At 46.6% G+C, this 17745-nt stretch overlaps 2 protein-coding genes across 3 annotated transcripts; one reads left to right on the top strand and one right to left on the bottom strand.

Annotated features, from left to right (window-relative positions):
* The first annotated feature begins 5362 nt into the window (after window positions 1-5362).
* LOC100824614 (F-box/FBD/LRR-repeat protein At4g00160) lies at window positions 5363-7267 on the top strand. Of its 2 annotated transcripts, none has more exons than XM_014900268.2 (3): window positions 5363-6260; window positions 6367-6519; window positions 6629-7267. In XM_014900268.2, the coding sequence occupies exons 1-3, from the start codon at window positions 5436-5438 to the stop codon at window positions 7007-7009; spliced, it is 1359 nt and encodes a 452-aa protein (XP_014755754.1). In that variant the 5' UTR covers window positions 5363-5435; the 3' UTR covers window positions 7010-7267. The 2 variants fall into 2 exon arrangements, with proteins under 2 accessions (XP_014755754.1, XP_010236874.1); XM_010238572.3 differs by having other exon boundaries at window positions 5363-6266.
* A 1816-nt stretch (window positions 7268-9083) lies between these two features.
* LOC100824308 (ethylene receptor 3) lies at window positions 9084-13173 on the bottom strand. The gene is made up of 5 exons (XM_010237685.3): window positions 12817-13173; window positions 12657-12712; window positions 12193-12386; window positions 10289-12085; window positions 9084-10183 (listed from the first exon to the last, which is right to left on the bottom strand). The coding sequence occupies exons 3-5, from the start codon at window positions 12193-12195 to the stop codon at window positions 9659-9661; spliced, it is 2325 nt and encodes a 774-aa protein (XP_010235987.1). The 5' UTR covers window positions 12196-12386; window positions 12657-12712; window positions 12817-13173; the 3' UTR covers window positions 9084-9658.
* Between the last annotated feature and the right edge of the window lie 4572 nt (window positions 13174-17745).

Here is a 17745-nt window from a genome sequence, read left to right as displayed (position 1 = left end):
TGGCTGTGGGTTATCGTCAAACATTCTGATTTCAACACAAGATACAATCAATAGTTCCTGCAGGTAGTTAAAAAAAAAACAAGTTCCTGCAGGTCCAACATAATTATACCGTATCTTGTTGCCTCATAATCTACCACGTTCTCCCCCGATGCCTACTTAACTTAACTCAGAGATTTATATCTGCACATCTTCTACTGTTATCAGGTCAGACCATCTCGCCTGATCCCATCTATCTCCGTTGAATTGCATGTGTAAATCTGCATCAGCGGCAGAATTAACCATCTGCTACTAGTATAATAATCCCATCTATCTCCATTGAATTGCATGTGTAAATCAGTATAAGTTCCTGCAGACCATCTCACCTGATCCTAATATACATGCTTGGATGTACAACATATTTGTTTTCTAATCCAACATTTGTTTATGCTTTAAAATACACTTTGTGAGGATACAACAACTGAAACGCATCTTCAGCAAGAGCAACCATCTTTTTGTTGTATGTGAAAGAACATATTATCTGAAAAATGTGAAGGGAGAACATTATCAAATCACACCTAATTGTCGGCACTTGGAAAAGAGCAGGTCCTTGTTCAATCAATTCGCATTGAACATGTCTGAATACAGCATGTTTTTTTTTACATCTCATGCCTACAATCCAATGATAAATAGGACACTCATATGCTTCCTCCACTCGGCCTTTTTCACTTCCTAAATATACACTTCTGAATCTCTCTTGTTCTGTCAGACAAATCTGTCTTTCAGATCCCACTACAGCCAGGTCAATCCATCGAGATGCAAAAATCTTACTGCCACTAGTGGAAATAATCATTACATATCTCCTAGATTTCTTTCGATGTCATCTTGAATATTAGGTTCCATGTATCTAAAGTTTGTTTCAGGTTTGAGATGACTTCCCTGATCATTTTTTAACACAAGACACTACGAAATTGAGCCGAAGCTATATATCAGATGAATTAGATGAAGATTGGGAATTGAGAAATTGAGCTGAAGCTAGATATTGTTGGCGGCTGTACTTCTTTTGTCCTATAAGGTGAATTTTGGGAGACATTTCTTTTGGGGTGTCTTCTCTTTTCAGTTCGGTTTCGGGGTTCAGTCTGGGAATCTTTGTACTCCCTCCGTCCAACAAAAGATGTCTCAAGTTTGTCAAAATTTGGATATATCTAGACATGACTTAGTGTATAGATGCATTCAAATTTAGTCAAAGTTGAGACATACTTTTTAGGACGGAGGGAGTACTTTAATTTCTCGGTAGTGTAATTAACATACAGGATGCACAAGAACGTATCATCACCACAGAGATGAAAAACTCTTTCTTGCCCTGAAAATGACCGGAAGGATATGACCTGTACTCCTCTACTCTGATAGTAAATTGTACCCTAAAAAAGCTCTATTTAAATTGATTCAATTAGAGACATTAACAGTCTATGCATGCATGTATATGAGTATGCCATGGCTAGCTAGTGGAGCAAGAGTTCAACCACAGTGATGATTATAATGCGGACAAACGTCTGATAGATTTTAGTAGTATCTCTCAAGGACATATATACACGTACCTGAATAAGACTGTTGTGTTTGGTTTGAACATTCACATAATTAACATACCAAGTCTTGGGAAAAGCTGTCAAACTTTTATTTTTTCGGGTGGGGAAAAGCTGTTAAACTGAATGACTGAACCTACTTGATTTGTTATGCATTTGAAAAAAAAATATGTGCAGTATAATGGCATGAACACTCATCCACAAATCAGTATATTATTACTCCCTTGCTAACACAATGTGTTATATTTTTAGGATATGTGTTGGAAATTCGGTTGCAGCAAGTTTGGCAAATTTTGGCTAAATTTTCCAGTACAAACTGTACAAGCACAGGGTATTAGAACTTATTTAGAATATTGGACCACTTGAATGGCCCTACGAGTTCCATGTAGGCCAATTTGGGGGTGCTAATTAAATCGTATTCCAAGTTTTTGCATTGCAATGCTTGATAGCTGTGATCTTGAATTTGTGCGTTCGACTACAATTCTGTTGAGATATAAATGTACTCTACCCCTCCGTTCCATATTAATTGGCGCGAATTTAATACAAATTTGTACTAAAACCGTGCCAATTAATATGGAACGGTGGGAGTATTTGGTTAATAGAGAGCGTGATCGTTTCAGTGAGAACACACACGTACCATTTGATTGCAGAAGTGTGTTTAAAATTGCTGCATTTGTTTCGATCGGAAAGCATCTTTGACAGATCCCTTATATCGTCCTAGCTGGCCATCAAGTTTAGGGGTTTGGGGCGAAATATGGTCCGAACAAAACCCCTGACCTTGCCCGGTCCGTATAAATTTTTTCGAATTCATCGCCGCACCGCCACCACCCAACCCGGCCACCACGCGACGCCATTTACACCGTGAACTCTTCAATCGGCGCGGCCGGTGCCGTGCGGGCCTCCGCCACCGACGAGGAGCGAAGCGCAGAAACGTGATGTCCTCGTCCGATCCAACCAGCTAGCATCCCGGGAGTTGGAGAGGGAGCTCGCCGTCGCCCGCCGCGCGGAGCCAAATAGCTCCCAGGGCGCTGCGGCGCCGCACATCACATGGGACACTATGGGCCAGCTCTTGCAGGGCGCACCCATCCTCCAACAATGACGTCGACGACAAGGAGGCCAAGCTCAATCGCAGGGCACGTGACCAGACTGTCGAGCGAGACCGTCGCCGACGAGGAGCGCTGCCAGGCCTTCGACGACGACCAGCTCACGCAAGGCATTCGGGAGGCGGCAGCGTGGCGCGTGGAGGCCAAGCTCCAGACGTACATTGAGCTCTCCTCCGGCTCCATGCGAGCCGGAGAGCTCGCCGGCGCTTGTGGACGCCACCTTTTGTTAGAGTTCTTGTCTCAGAATGCGTATGTGACGTGACGCCGAAATTAAATATTACTAGCGGAAATGCCCTGCCACGGTTCGATGTTCGTCACTTGTATACACTGTCTAAGGATTCTAATTTTTCCGAACCAAAGCATATAAATTTAACACACTAAAAATCTAAAAGATGTGAGTACATGTATATAAATACACAAGGTGGTCTCATACAACAGATGCAAAAGATACTTGTTGATTGGAAAATCGAATCAGGTTGGGCTGATTCAGATTGGCCAAATCTCTTCCTGCTATTTCTCCTCTTATGGTTTTATTATATTCTACTCCCTCCGTCCAACAAAGGATATCTCAACTTTAACCAAATTTGAATGCATCTATACACTAAGTCATGTCTAGATACATCTAAATTTTGACAAACTTGAGACATCTTTTGTTGGATGGATGAAGTAATTGTAATCTCTCTTTCCTCTGTCTTCCCTGACCATGAACTAATTGTAAGAACTAAATGAAACAAGATCAGAAACATGAACATTTGGAAGAAACATCTGAATCATGAACGGAAAGTAACGAGATTTGTCATAGAAAAATGCAAGAACAAATATCTGAAATGAACAAACAACCAAAACAGAATCTCAGAAGAAAAAAAAAATCTCCATCACCCTATGTACCAATAGAGGCTGAGTTCACTGATTTGTTGAATCAAGAAATGAATCTGAATGAGGAGCTCACGAGAGGTGAAGCACAAGGCAGTGTATCATTCTGTCCTCACTGACCCCACATCTCCTTGTCTCTGCCTGGATCTCGCCGGACTGCGTCTCATTAGCTGCGGTGCTTCACCTCTAGAGACAGGGCAACTGGGGCCCGCCGTGGTCGGGGAAGAGGGAATGGGGTATGGTCATGGAAGAGGGGCGACGCTCCGATTTTGCCGATCTCGCCACGGTGCACGCACCCAACGCAAAGAAGGCCAAGGCCATGTGCAGCTGCAGCGAGCTCGCGAGGGCCGCCGCCGCTTCATGCGGCCCCTCTTCTGCTGTTGCTGCCTCGGCGGCCATGGTTGACTTTCGCGTGCGTGAGCGACTTCAGAGACACGTCACCTCGTCGCCTCTCTCTCATTTCCACGTCTCGTCCCCCTCATCTTCCCCGATGGACTAGCTCATTGACTCTCTCTCAGACCGTTTATTATCCATGGCGACGGTGGCGGATCCATTCTCCATGACGGCGTGCGCAGGGGAGGAGCGCGGCGGCGACGGGCTGTCCATAGATCTTTGCCGGTGGAGACAGCGCTCGCAGAGGAGGAGGGCGGTTGCGGCGTGCAAAACGAGATGCGAGGCTTGCGGCGGAGGGAGGAGATGCAGCGGTCGGAGGAGGCGGCGAGCGCTGGTCAGGAAGACAAGAGAAATGTTTTTTTTTACACGAAGGGAGGGGGGTTCGCATCGGGACGTACAGGAGGGGGCGCGGTGGCATACTCATGTAAATTTAATGAAGTTGACATACAGCGCCCGCGGCAATCACCATCAACTCCAATCTAATATATACTAGCAGGTGTGCCCGCGCGTTGCTACGGATCAATAAAATCACAAACTATTTATTTTTATTTTCTATGTAGGCAACTCATGGCGCTGTCGAGGTCGGCATGCGGGTGTGGTGGCGTCGGTTGTAAGATGGAGTAGGAAAAATCGTGAAAAAAACTGGAGGAAAAGAAAATAACGGGCAGTGGCATATTGGTTGTAATTTTAACTGGAGGAAAAAAAAATAAGCAGTGGCATATTGGTTGTAATTTTAACGAAGTTAACCTACGACGACGACCGCGACCGTATCATCACCACCAACTCCAATTTAATAGATAGTAATAGGTAATAGATTTCGATGAAACGGTGCCCCTCAAACAATAGGCCGAGTCGCATAGGGGCACCATGATGCGAACATGGGTTGTATTCCCTCCGTCCCAAATTAAAATCTGCGTCAGTTAATTTCAGACGGAGGGAACAACGACAAACACACGGTGGTTGCTCGGCAAACATACATGTGCAAAAGGAATCCCAACTTTAAAGTAAGAGAGAAAAAACATTATGTTATAAGTATAGGCTAAATTATGTTAGATCATGATTGATTAATCGTCAGAGGAAAAAAAACCAAAAAATATATAGTCCCAAAACGCGCGAGTCGCCCAAAGAGTTAAGAAGAATTTGAAGCACAGCATACACGTGTCAGAATTTCTTTTGTTATCAAGAGTGTTTTTTTTTTTTGAAAGGACCAGAGTGTTTTTCGATCCGTGGTTCTCCGGTGCTTCCGGCTGTTGCCGTGCTACTGTACCATTCCACACGCTTATATGGACCGTTGGATATACTTGAACGGACAGGATGGAAGCGTGGTGCCGTGAGCTGGGCAAGCTCCTGGGACATTTGCACCCAGCCCCTGGTAATATTCTCTTCTATGAAGAATTGGCCGGCCCCGTCTTCTTCCTCCTCCGACATTTTCTAAAATAAAGAAAACAAACGCTGCTCCAGCAAGGCACCGACTCGGCTCCCAACCCCAACCAGTACCCTCCTCGCCATGGCCGCGGGCGCTGCCGCGGGCTGCGGCGGCAAGGACCGCATCAGTGCTCTCCCCGACGACATCATATGGGAGATCATTTCCGATCTCCCCGTAACGGAGGCGGCCCGCAGCACCGCCCTCGCCTCCCGCTGGCGCAACATCTGGCCCTCCACCCCGCTCGTCCTCGACGATGCCGACCTCCCGGAGCCCACGCGCATCGCCACCGTTGCTCGAATCCTCTCCGGCCACCCGGGCCCCTTCCGCGACGTCAGCCTCGTCAACTGCAGGTTCGGGCCTCAGGACCAGGACCACGCCGCTGAGTGGCTGCGCCTCCTCTCCGCCAAGGGCACACGGAATCTCGTCCTCTTCAACCAGCCCAGTCAGCCCCCCTTGCGCCTCCCCGACGACTTCATCCGCTGCTCCTCACTCAAGGTCCTTGTCCTGTGCTCCTGGACCTTCCCTGGCGAACACCTACCGGGCATCTTTCCCAACCTCAGGAAGCTCGGCTTGTCATGGGTCTCCATGACCGACCAGCACTTCGACCACTTGCTCGCTGCCTGCCCTTTCTTGGAATTCCTTTATTTCCTCCACGACAGGACGCTCCAGCGCATCCATCTCCGCAGCCAAAGTCTCCGTTTCTTCCTCATTGGGCTGTCGGTTATGGCGGAGGAGGTCGCTGTGGTGGACGCGCCGCTCCTCCAGCGGCTCTGCTTCGATGATTTGCGTTGTGTCGGTGGACGTCAGTATATGAGGGTCAGAGTTGCTCGTGCACCTAACCTGCGGGAGCTCGGCTATCTGGACACAGGAGTTCACAACCTGCAGATTGGTGACACCGTCATCAAGGTACAGGTACCTTTCCATCCATTTGTCTTTCTCAGCATGAAATTAGTCATCCACATTGATCAATCACACAAGAGTCTGCTTCTTTTGGCGCATCCCCAAATTGCAGCCTAATGCAAATTATGCAATGGCAAGCCCAAGCACTGTGGTTCCAGGCGTCAAGATATTGGCCGTGAAGGTGAATTTTGGTATCTTTGGACAGGTCAAGATGCTGGTCAGCTTCCTTAGATGCTTTCCCGAGGTCGACACACTGCATATTGAGGTCTGAGTTCCTTCAGTCACTTGATCATTTAGCAATGATATCATCTATTATGAGCAGCATTATCCATATATTTGACTCAACTGTTCACTTCACTGGTATGGTTTTGCAGTCAGTCTTGCATGATCCATCTGTAGCCGCAGATGAACCCACTACAGAGCACCACGCCAATTTCTGGCAGAAGATCAGTCCTGTTGAATGCTTGAGGTCACGGGTCAAGAAGATGGTTTTCCATAAATTCCGATGGGATCGTAATGAATTTGAATTCCTCAAGTTCATCGCCAGGGATGTACGAGAGCTGCAGTCGTTGCTGGTTCTGCCGGATGAAGAAACAATTTCTTCAATGGACAAGGTGAATGAGATGATAGACAAATCTGAGTGTCCACGATTTCGAGCATGGGCTTCCCGGGTGTTCCTGGTGTTGCCTGGAGTGCAGAAAGTTTTGGACTACGTCAAAGCATTTGATATCACCGTCGACGACCCTTTTCTCTGATGTTCCCATGGTTGTCTACCTTTTCATGATTGGAGTTTGAAGAATTGCTGAGTGTTCTACTGCAAGTTCATGCTGTTTTGTTTGTAGGGTTTTGTTCTCTTATGATATGGGCAGTTTGCTTCGTTCTCTTACTGTATGGCAGATTTCAAGTACGATGAGTTTATCTCAGAGCTAAGCTAGCAGAACTATTCATATACATGAAACTGAACATTCGGGTTTGACAATCACACACTAAACACAATGCTTGGATTCTTTCTCTGTTTTAGATTGTCCGGTTCAATATGTTTTCTAATTTTGGGGGATTTTTTCTCTCAAGCAAACTGCACTAAAGGAAAGTTCAGCGCTCGAGTTTGAGTTTCAGAAAAGGGATTTCTCTAATTGCATTGAAGCCAAGTTTCCTAAGTGCTCACATTCCAAAGTTTGGCTGCTGCTGCAAGCTGCCATATACTGTAACTATACCTGATATGCTTTTTCAGTATAACCTTCAGTGTTTAGTAACCAGGTGTTTTTTTACACAAGAACATGTCAGATTTTTGCGGGTGTGGCTGTGTATGTGAGTATTCATTTTCTGTTTTGTCATTTTTGCCACATCCTAATTTGACTGGATTTTGACTTTTGACCAGATATAAACTTATTTTTTGTAATTTTTGGAACTCCTAATCTGAATTTCAGTTTCATTTCAGTTCAGTTTCAGTTTAAATTTTTCTTAGAAGGGTTAGCTAGGACCTGATGTTCAGCTTGTCTATACAAGGAGGAGAGGGCCTGATGCTTGTGCTTTCTTGTGTTTTTGATTCAGTATGGCCTGATACTAGGGCCTGATGCCTGATACTAGGGCCTGATCCAGATTTAGTTTTGTCTTGTTATTTTTCTGTAGTTTAAGTGTCCAGTTTCTCCGAACTACTACATCTTTGGGGAGAATTGGGTATAGTGGACCAGTGTTTTTGATTTGATTGCGGCTGTTCAGATGTTTTAGCTCTCTTTTTAACTGATTGCATGCGTGTGTTCATTTGTCCATCAGCCGATTGGAAACAACTAGGGAAAAAACAAGGTTGGGGGATTAAAGCTACTCCCTCCGATCCATAATAAATGTCTCAGCTTATTAACTAACTTATTACAAAGTTGCATTTAAGTCTGAGACACTTGTTGTGGATTGTGGATTGGAGGGAGTACAGAAACTTCTGCGGGATTTGCTTCGCCATGTTTTATGTTTTGAGTCTGTTATTTTTCTGTCGGGGAGGGCTTGTTGTTTCACGGGCTTTGGGCTGGGGTAAACCTAAGTCAGGCTTTTGGGCTGTCTCTTCCGCGCGTTTTTTCCAAGAGCTACGCGTAACAATATTCACAATAACACGATTCCAACACTAGCTACAAGAAGAGAACAAGTTCCTGCAGGTCCGTCCAACCAACATAGTCCACAGGGCCTCATCAGTTAGAAAGGAAAGCCCGTTTTAAGCCACAGGAAGCCCAATAAATTAAGTCCATAGGAGCCTAGCGTGCTGCCTCATACTAAGTCTTAACGTGTAAACGCTATCTGAATATCTGATAAGTAGATCTAAGCTCGACCGGATCATGCGGCCCTCGTGCTTTGCCTTTCTTTTTTATCACCTCGATCTCATGAGCCTCGCACGTGACCCACCACGTTCACCCCATGCTTACTTAACTTGACTCGAGATTTCTGTCTGCACATCTTCTACTGTTATCAGGTCAAACCATCATCTCACCTGATCCCATCTATCTCCATTGGCCATTGCATTGCATTGCATGTGTGCATCAGCATCAGCAGCAGAATTAACCATCTGCTACTGCTAGTATAATAATCCTGACTCCTGATCCTAATATACACCTCTGGATATACAACATCTTTGTTTTGTAATCCAACATTTGTTTATTGGTCTGTGCTTTAAAATACAGTTTATGAAGATACAACAACTGATACACATCTTCGGCAGGCAACCATCTTTTCTTTCTTCTTTTTTTACAGTAGCAATCATCTTTTCTCTCTATATGAAAGAACATATTATCTGAAAAATGTGCAGGGAGGAAACATCATCAAATCATACCTAATTGCTGGCACTTGTAAAAGAAAAGGAACAGGTACTTGTTCAATCCTTTCTCATTGAACATGTCTAAATCCAGCATGTTTTTGTTACATCTCATACCTACAATCCAATGATAAAAAAAAAGAAGGAAACTTATGCTTCCTCCACTTGCCCTTCTTCACTTCCTAAATACACTTCTGAATCTCTCTTCTTCTGTCAGACAAATCTGTCTTTCAGATACCACTACATCCAGGTCAATCGAGATGCTAAAATCTTATTGGCACTAGTGGTTATGATCATTACATATCACCTAGATTTCTATCAAGAATCAAAAGTATCAGGATCCTTTCTCAGGTCTACTTCCCATCTAATGGTGGTATATTGCACAATGCCATTGCTACTGATATGGATGTTCCTAGCAACACTGCTGAACATCACAACGAGATCATCAATCGCTGACCAACAAGCTATCTCGCCGTGCATGTAGCCTCTCTGATCAAAATATTTCCTGAAGATCTCTCTTCGGTGATCGATGCCGACTGGTGAGCAATAGCAGTTTTCACCATTTTCAGAGCTCTTGACAAGAAGGCAAACAAATTTGAAACTGCAGACATCATGTGCTCTGAAGAATCCGCGTGAGCTCTTCCTTCATTTCCCGCAGAACAACCGGCTTCCTGATAATGCCATTGATCCCGGACTGCGCGCACTTCTCCCACGCGTTTTGCTCGGACGTCATGGCCATCACAAAGGGCCAGCGGCCACTCCTGTACTGCCTGACCCTCGCAGCAACATCCAAGGCATTTACCCTTGTCATCTCAAGGTTCACCATGACCACCTGGAATGCGCCTGATGAGGGGCCAACGGAGTTCAGGAACCCTGACCCAGAGGGGAGCGAGGAAACCACACAGCCGAGCTTCTCCAGGAGCTTCCGAGCAACGACCATGTTGATGTCATCATCGTCGATGAGCAGGACTTTCAGTCCTGTTAGTTGGCATGACGGCGATGTATATTGCCGCTCGAATGACCCTCCGGTGCTGGATGATGTGAGCGATGGTTGCAGCTGGAATCTCAGGACCAGGGTCATGCTCTCTGGGAGTCCTTGCCCGTCAAGAACTGCCCATATGTTCCCCCGCATCATCTGAAGGTATTATCAATTGAGATCAAGAAAAAAGTTACTTGTTTATGGTCTCAAATCGAGCTGAATTTGAATGAGCTTAGTATACAATAGAGAAATTGACAATACCTGCACAAGCTTTCTGCACATGCTGAAGCTAAGCCTGAGATCAAAGCCCTCTCCATTTGGTTTCCGTAAGAATTGACCTGCGGATGAGACCGATTCGGTGCTCTTCCAACCGATGACGAACTTCACCGATGAGTATCCACTGGAGTAGCTTGGCCTCCATGGGTCCCACCTCTGTCCAAGGCTGCCCTCCATCACCTCGTCATCAGCACGGACCCGGAATGTGACATGCCCGGAGTTGATCCGACTAATGAGATTGCCAACCATATGGAGGATGACATGGAAGATCCTCCTCTCATCACCAATAACAAGGTCCGGCAGTGTATTCTCGACGTGCACCGCAAAGCCAAACCCCCTGAAGTCACAGAGACACCTAGCAACGCAAGCGGCATCCCTGATCATGGAGTGCAGGTGGAACGGCCGCGTCTCCAGGGGGAAGCGCTCCCGGTTGGTGGCAGACATCTCCATCACGTCGTTGATGAGCGTCGAGACGACAGTTGCTGTCCGTGCCATTGTGTTGACAACAAGCTTCTGCTCGGGCATCAGGTTGTCCTCCTGCACCACGGACACAAGGCCGAGGATGGAGTGGATCGGCTTCCGCATTCCCTGGCTCATAACGAGCTGGAAGGCGTCCCTGGCCTCGTTGGCCATTAGTGTGTCCCGCCTCGCCTGCAGCAGCTCACGGTTCTGTTCGGCCAGCCGGTCTCGCATTGCCTGCGACTCCTCAAGCAATGACGCGTGCGAGAGCGCGACAGCCACCTGGTCAGCAACCACCTCAACGATCTCCAGCTCATGAGCTCCCCAATTCTTGTCACTAGGAGGCACAAGCACCAGCACAGCATAGCTCGCCTGGATCACCTCCGGCGTGCCACCCTTAAAGTCCGACACCTTGAGCATCGGCATCCGTATTGCTGCCACTGGGCCAGTGTCCTCCCTACCACCGCCGCTCGCCGACGCGAGCACCGAGTCAGGGCCAAGCAGCTTCACGCCGTCGCTCCTCCTGACCTCGACGACGTCGGCATCATCCACCCCGACAACGAGGCCGTCGCTGCCGCCACGCCTGAGCTCGTGGGTGAGGTGCATCGCAGCCTTGTCCTCGGCCGGCATCCACACGGCACAATTCTTGAGCTCGAGCACCCTGGAGAGCTCGATGAGCGTGGTGTAGAGCACGGTGTGGCGGTCGAGCGACTTGCGGATCTCCTGGGTGAGCATCCGGACATGCCAGCTGGCCTCCTCCTGCTGCTTCATGAGGTCCACCTCGCGGTCGAGCTCGCGGGCCTTGATCCAGAGCAGGCTCTCCCTGACCTTGACGCGGAGCAGCTGCGGTATGAGCGTGAGCAGAGTAATGGCGGTGAGGAAGGAGACGAGCGCGGTGAGGAACTTGGCGGTGGTGAGGAGCAGCACGACCATGAACGGGTGGGGCTCGTAGGTGAAGGCCGTGAGCAGGTGGCTGAGGCCGCAGAGCACGATGAAGGCGCCGAACTGGACGAGCACCCACCGGAACGGGAGCAGGTGGCGGAGGCCGGCGACGAAGTAGAGGATCTCGAGCGGGATGGAGAAGTAGGCCGCCGCGATGAGCAGGTCGCTCACCTTCTGCCACTTGAAGATGTTCTCCATGCTCCAGAACCCGCCGCCGCCGCCGCAGTTGCAATGCGGGTACCCCACGTCGTCGCCCGTGGCGGCCACGGCGGCGGGCGCCACGGCGAGGAGCAGCAGCAGCAGGACTCTCATGGCGGCGGTGGGGGAACTGCGGCGGCCTCTCCTGCTGCATCTGAATCTCGGAGGCACCATCCAGCAGAGCTGCGTCCAAAGCAAGCAAGCAAACAGATGGGATTTTTTCTGTCAGAAACAACAAATTGGGCGCGCAAGCTGGCGAGGAAGAAAGCAAAATTGTGGGGAGGCCATACCATGTGATGATTAGGGAGCGAGATTAGCTGCAAGCTACGATCTTGGCGGCATTGCGGTTTGCAGGCGCTAGCGTCCAAGTGGAAAAGCGGGGATTAATTAATCCGGACAGTCCCGAATGGCGGCGGCGTCGCTCAAGTCTGACCGAGGGAGAAACGATCCAAAATAGGCGGCATCAGCAATCCCGCATCATCATCTGTATGAAGAATCAGGTCAGTCAGACAAACCATTTCAGTTCCTGGGTGCGCAGCGGGGATTAGAACAAGCCAAGATTCGAGCTAGGGGGGATGGATTGGCCCCGCTCCCGGGCTGGACGACACTTGTCCTACGCTAAACAAGAGCAGAGCAGAGCAGAAGCTAATGAAGCGATCTCCGTAGCATCCCCAATCCTTGAACGAGAGGAACTGACGAATCCAGCAAAAAGAAATTCACTCAAGCAATCGCAGATAGAAACACGAGAGGCTACCTCAGGTTGAAGGTGCCTGGAACAGCGACGGAATTCGGCGGGATAGTATCCAAATTCTGCAGGAAAGGGCATCGGTTAGTCTGAGAGGAAACAAGCAAATCGATCCAGGAAGGAATGGCCGGATGACTCGATCAATCGGAGAGGCCTCGCACGAACATACCTGAAGAAAAAGAAGAACCAGCAGCAAGGGAAAGGAGAGGTCAGTGGTGGGAGGCCGCCATGGGAGGGATCCAGAGGAGGTTATCTTGGTGCGGGGAAGAAGAAGGGCATTGGGGGCGTTGGGTTGGGCTAGTCGTGGAAGAAACCGAAGAAGCATCCGCAAGTGGGGGAGGAAAAGAGAGGGAGCATCATCGATGAGAGGAGATGGGTGGGGGATTGGATTTCGATTTCCCAGTAATTTAATCAAATCTTGCGCCAGCAGCCAACTAGCTTAGCAGCCATGCGCGGCTACTGCTGCTGCTACTGCACAAGGAACCGAGCAGAGACTGCAACTGCAAGGAAGACCCAAGGAAAAAAATGATAGAAATGGAGAAGTATTTCTTTTTTTTTTCTTAATCCTCTCAAACGTAGACCATAGATATATTCATTTTTTTTTTCCAATCGAAATGATTTTTTAGATCCGTCGATCTAGATTTAACGGTCCAGGCTTCTTCTTGCTTACCGTCTCCTTTCGAGTTAAGTCCATGTAACCCATGAACTTTGAAAATGAGACACTTTATCCCACTGAACTTTAAAACCAAGTACTTAACCTTCTGAATTTTGCAAAACCAGACAAATCACCCCCCAAAGACCAACTTAAGCGGTTTTTGTAGGTGGTTTTGCTGACGTGGCTACTGAAAAATGTTATGCTGTCAGGGGATCAATTGATTTAGAGGAGGGGCCACCTCTGCTCTTTGAAATTACGTGTTTAATTTCCTGAATTTTGCAAAACTAGATAAATCACCCCGAAAAAATGCCACACTGTCAGTTTTAGAGCAGTAATCGTTGGAGCATTCTCTTTATATAGCAAAACACGATCATTTCAGTTGCATCTCAAAACCAAAAAGAGCAGGCTTACCACAAAGTAACAAATATCATACACTTTTCCTAAAAAAACAAAAACAAATATCATACACTTACCCAAAAGCTAAAATAGCATGAACCGAGCATGCTTAACATATCCAAATATCTAAGTAACCATACACTATCGAGAACCGCACTGAGCTCGAGTTTTTGTCAAATTTCAACACTGAGGACGAAGCCTACTTTTAAAATGGGGACGGAAGAACAAGAAAGAGAAATGAATAATGAGGAAGAGGAGGGGAAGTTGGGGGGTTTTCTTGCCTAAACCAATTATTCAATCGCCAAGTTAGCAAAACCGTCTACGAAAACCGCTTAGATTTGTCTGGTTTTGCAAGAGTTAGGGGGTTAAGTACCCGGTTTTGAAGTTCAGGAGGTAAGTAATCTCATCCTCAACGTTCAGGGGGCTATATGGACTTGACTCGTCTCCTTTTACATGTCCCCTTTTGCCTTTTCTCAATTTCACTAGAGTAGCTTGTTTCCTTTCCAACTTCAATCACAAGTTCTAGCATCAGTACATCCTTAACCTTTCACTCGGTGCTGTCCCGAGGTTGAAAAAGGTGAAGCGACCGCATGAAGCGAAAGAAGAGTGGATGCCAATCGTATGATAGTGTTACCTCTTTTCGGAAATACAGAACCAAATTTTAAAGTGAAAAGTTTAGAAATAAAGGTCACTCTGCTTTTTTAAGTTAACCAGCACAATACTTGTGTATTGTCACTGATCGGCAAAAAAAAAATAAAAAAAAATCTGTGCACTACGTGGCTAAAGAGAATGTCGTACAGTACTATTATCAATTTATATATCTTAGGTCACATGATCCATAATTGTTTGCATTTCACTTAAGATTAGCTACCTGCGTCATGCATCCTTAGCACACGAAAATTCTCGTTCGTGTACCTTATGTCCTTAATTGTCGGTCGATGTCACCGTTCCTCATTGTAAGAGAAAATGTGGTGTTTCCATCTGGCCAAACCTAAGATCATGGACTCCTAACTATCACGCTCCTACTTATGCATTTCAATATTTCATTGTTCACCAAGCAACATGGTTTCGAAATTTGATGACAAAACTGCAAGTCATACCGTCTCCGACAGGTGGGCCAGGTGCGGTCTAACCCTTGGCTTGGACAGTGTGCATGAAAATAGATCGGATAATACTCACACCATATCTTATTTCATATTTTTTATCGGATTCGAAAACGAATCCGGACGCGGCCATGGGTTTCAAGTGCGACACCGTTCAAAGTGTTTGGTTCCCTTCCCTTCCACTCCATGACACCACTTTTTCACGCCAAATCTAACAGCACGCAACTTAAGTCAGCATCGGCGGCTCGCAGTACGTTTTAGCTGTGGCATTACACGGTTATTATCACTACCTGTCGGCCACCGAGCATCATTAGCAACAGCAAGCACTGTTGCTTGTCTGATCAAAGGGAAAAGATCGACAATGGGATTGATGGAAATGAGAACCTTAAACGATCGAGCGGCCGGCGAAAACTGTTTCGACCAAAACTGCGGCCGCAGATATAAAAGAGAGCGGGAGAGAGTGGCCGGAGCAGCTAGCCGGCCGGTCACTCGTCAGTCGTCAGTCACGCGGCGGCCCGCGCTTTGCTTTGCCTTTTGACCCACCCTTGCCGCGGCGCCGGGGCGGGCCCCACGCAAGATCAGGGTGAGGCGAACCTAGACAGCCCCCATGCCCGGATCTTCTGTGACAGCTACATTACCCTCTTTTTTTTCTGCAACGAGCTACATTACCTTCTACTACAAGCATCTCACCGCCACTTGCAGCCTTGCACCAAACATTTCCCCCAACCAAATTTTTGGAAATGTCATCGTTATCTATGAATGATTTTATTTCTGTCCGAAGGAAACGAATCTATGGGAATAAATAACGGAAACATGCAGCTGGAGACTGACTGACGACTGCTGGTGCTGGATATGGGAGCCGAGTGAGTGAGTGATCAGGTTCAGTTCATCTCCCCTGCCTCGTTATTTAATTTAATGTGTATGTGTACGTACTCCACTTATAAGATTATTGTTAGCAGTACCATCTCGTATACGTCGGTGCAGACGTTCTTTCGCACTCGGTGCTTTCCAGCCGTCGTACACTAGCTGCCGTTTCCAAAAGAGCCAGAGATTGTTATTCCAACTTCAGATACGGAATCTAATTATCTGGTCTGTCCTTGTGCGCAATCCGGGATGATCGTTTATGATTTGCTTGTTTAAACCGATGGAATTATATCCACTTTTAATTTAGACGTGTGGTTCGTTGTTGGATCATGCAATTTCTGTGCTACTTATGAGTTATTATCACTTCTGTTTTCGACTTCGACATGACTATCTGAACGCTTATGTTTCTGATCACCAATATTTCTGAATACGAGTGTAAAGGAAAATAAAATTAAGATACGGGATCTATATATTGGCAGCATCCTTCCATATTTGCGCCTCGTGCACACCAAACAATCCCAGATGCGGGCCGATGAGTCAATTTTTTTTCTTTTTGCATGGTCATGATCGACCGCCAGATCGATCCACGGAAAGGAATTGAGCTAAACCAGGGGGAACGTGTGGCGTATCCCATCACCCATTATATTTTTTGTGGATGTGAAAAGGGCGTAAATTATCAGGTCATTGCTGTTGATGATATATATGCATGGCAGAGACTTGCAAACGGTCAAAGCTCAGTCAACATCGCGAAAATATGGATATGATGCCAACACGTGATTTTCCACCTGCATCGCCGTGCGGCCGGCTCTTTGTTATTTACCCCATTAATTTCGAGGATTTTGGCCGTCCAATAATTAGTTGATGGGTAAGGACCCATGGAAATACCACAAGCGCCAGTACCAAAAAGGTTTGTTATTCTAAAAAGTGGTGATGGCGAAATATACGCGTACGTACGTACAGTTATCACAAAACCGAAAAAATAAATGAGATGCTAATTTAAGAAAGAAGCTAGCGGCGGGCCGTAAATTAGTTAAGGGCTCACTCGGCCCAACACCGAACTGATACCATCGGACCTAATAATACATGGGCCTGGTTGCCACTTCTCGTCTACATATTCTGATTCTTTGCCACAAAAGAAGAAAACGAAAGATCATTTTGCTTTCCAATAAGTTCCAACTTCCAACGATCTCTCTCTCGCGCGCGCTCTCTCATTTGTGTGAATGTCTTGACGTGCCATACTTTGTTTAAACTATACTCCCTCCGTTTCATAATTCTTATCAAAATATTACATGTATCTAACGCTTTTTAAGAATACATACATTCATTTTTGGACAAATTTGAGACAAAAATTATGGAATGTAAGCAGTACTTGCTTGTTGAGAGAGGGCTCTCGACGATCGATATCGTTGCCACTTCATAAAACTTTTTTTTTATTTGGTCTCCCGGCCTCCTCGATCAAGTTGGTCGATCTAGCTTTAACTGTCACTTCGTGTCATTGATTATGTAGCTCTGGATCGAATTAGCATTCTTACGTGTAGTCATATACCATCTGTGCAGGGTAGATTCATTGAGAGAAAGCCACGTTATGTATGTGTACCAGCTAGTGTCACTGAACTGCGTGTCCCAATCGATCACGCATTCACGCGTACCTCATCTTTGTTGACACGATATGATCGAGATTCGACGCAGATTTTAATCATTTGGGTGGAGACGATCTATATGAACAAAATGGTGGCATGAATGTAATTGTCAAATGTAGAAGCTACTAGCTAGTCTCTATTCGCAAAAGCGCGCCTTGTTCGGAACATCGATGCCCAAATTCACGTGGCATTGTTGTCGAGAGGTGCATGAAGGATGGGCAGGTAAACTCCTCTGGTGCTTGCCTGCCTTGCTTTCGGAAAAAAGACAGGTACACTTCCTCCACACCCTTAATTCCTTTGTCCAACTCTTAAAAGACATATTCTAGGGAGTAATTTCTCCATTAATTAGTGAAACTGGAGAATTTCATCTTCTTGACGAATTCGATTATACGATCACACCAGCAAAATTAATCTGCATATATTAATTTGAGGCAGTGGCC

Source organism: Brachypodium distachyon, chromosome 3, assembly GCF_000005505.3.
Source record: "Brachypodium distachyon strain Bd21 chromosome 3, Brachypodium_distachyon_v3.0, whole genome shotgun sequence".
Classification (NCBI taxonomy): Eukaryota; Viridiplantae; Streptophyta; class Magnoliopsida; order Poales; family Poaceae; genus Brachypodium; species Brachypodium distachyon.
Note: the sequence above shows the minus strand (reverse complement) of the source record. Positions and strands in the feature narration are given on the sequence as shown.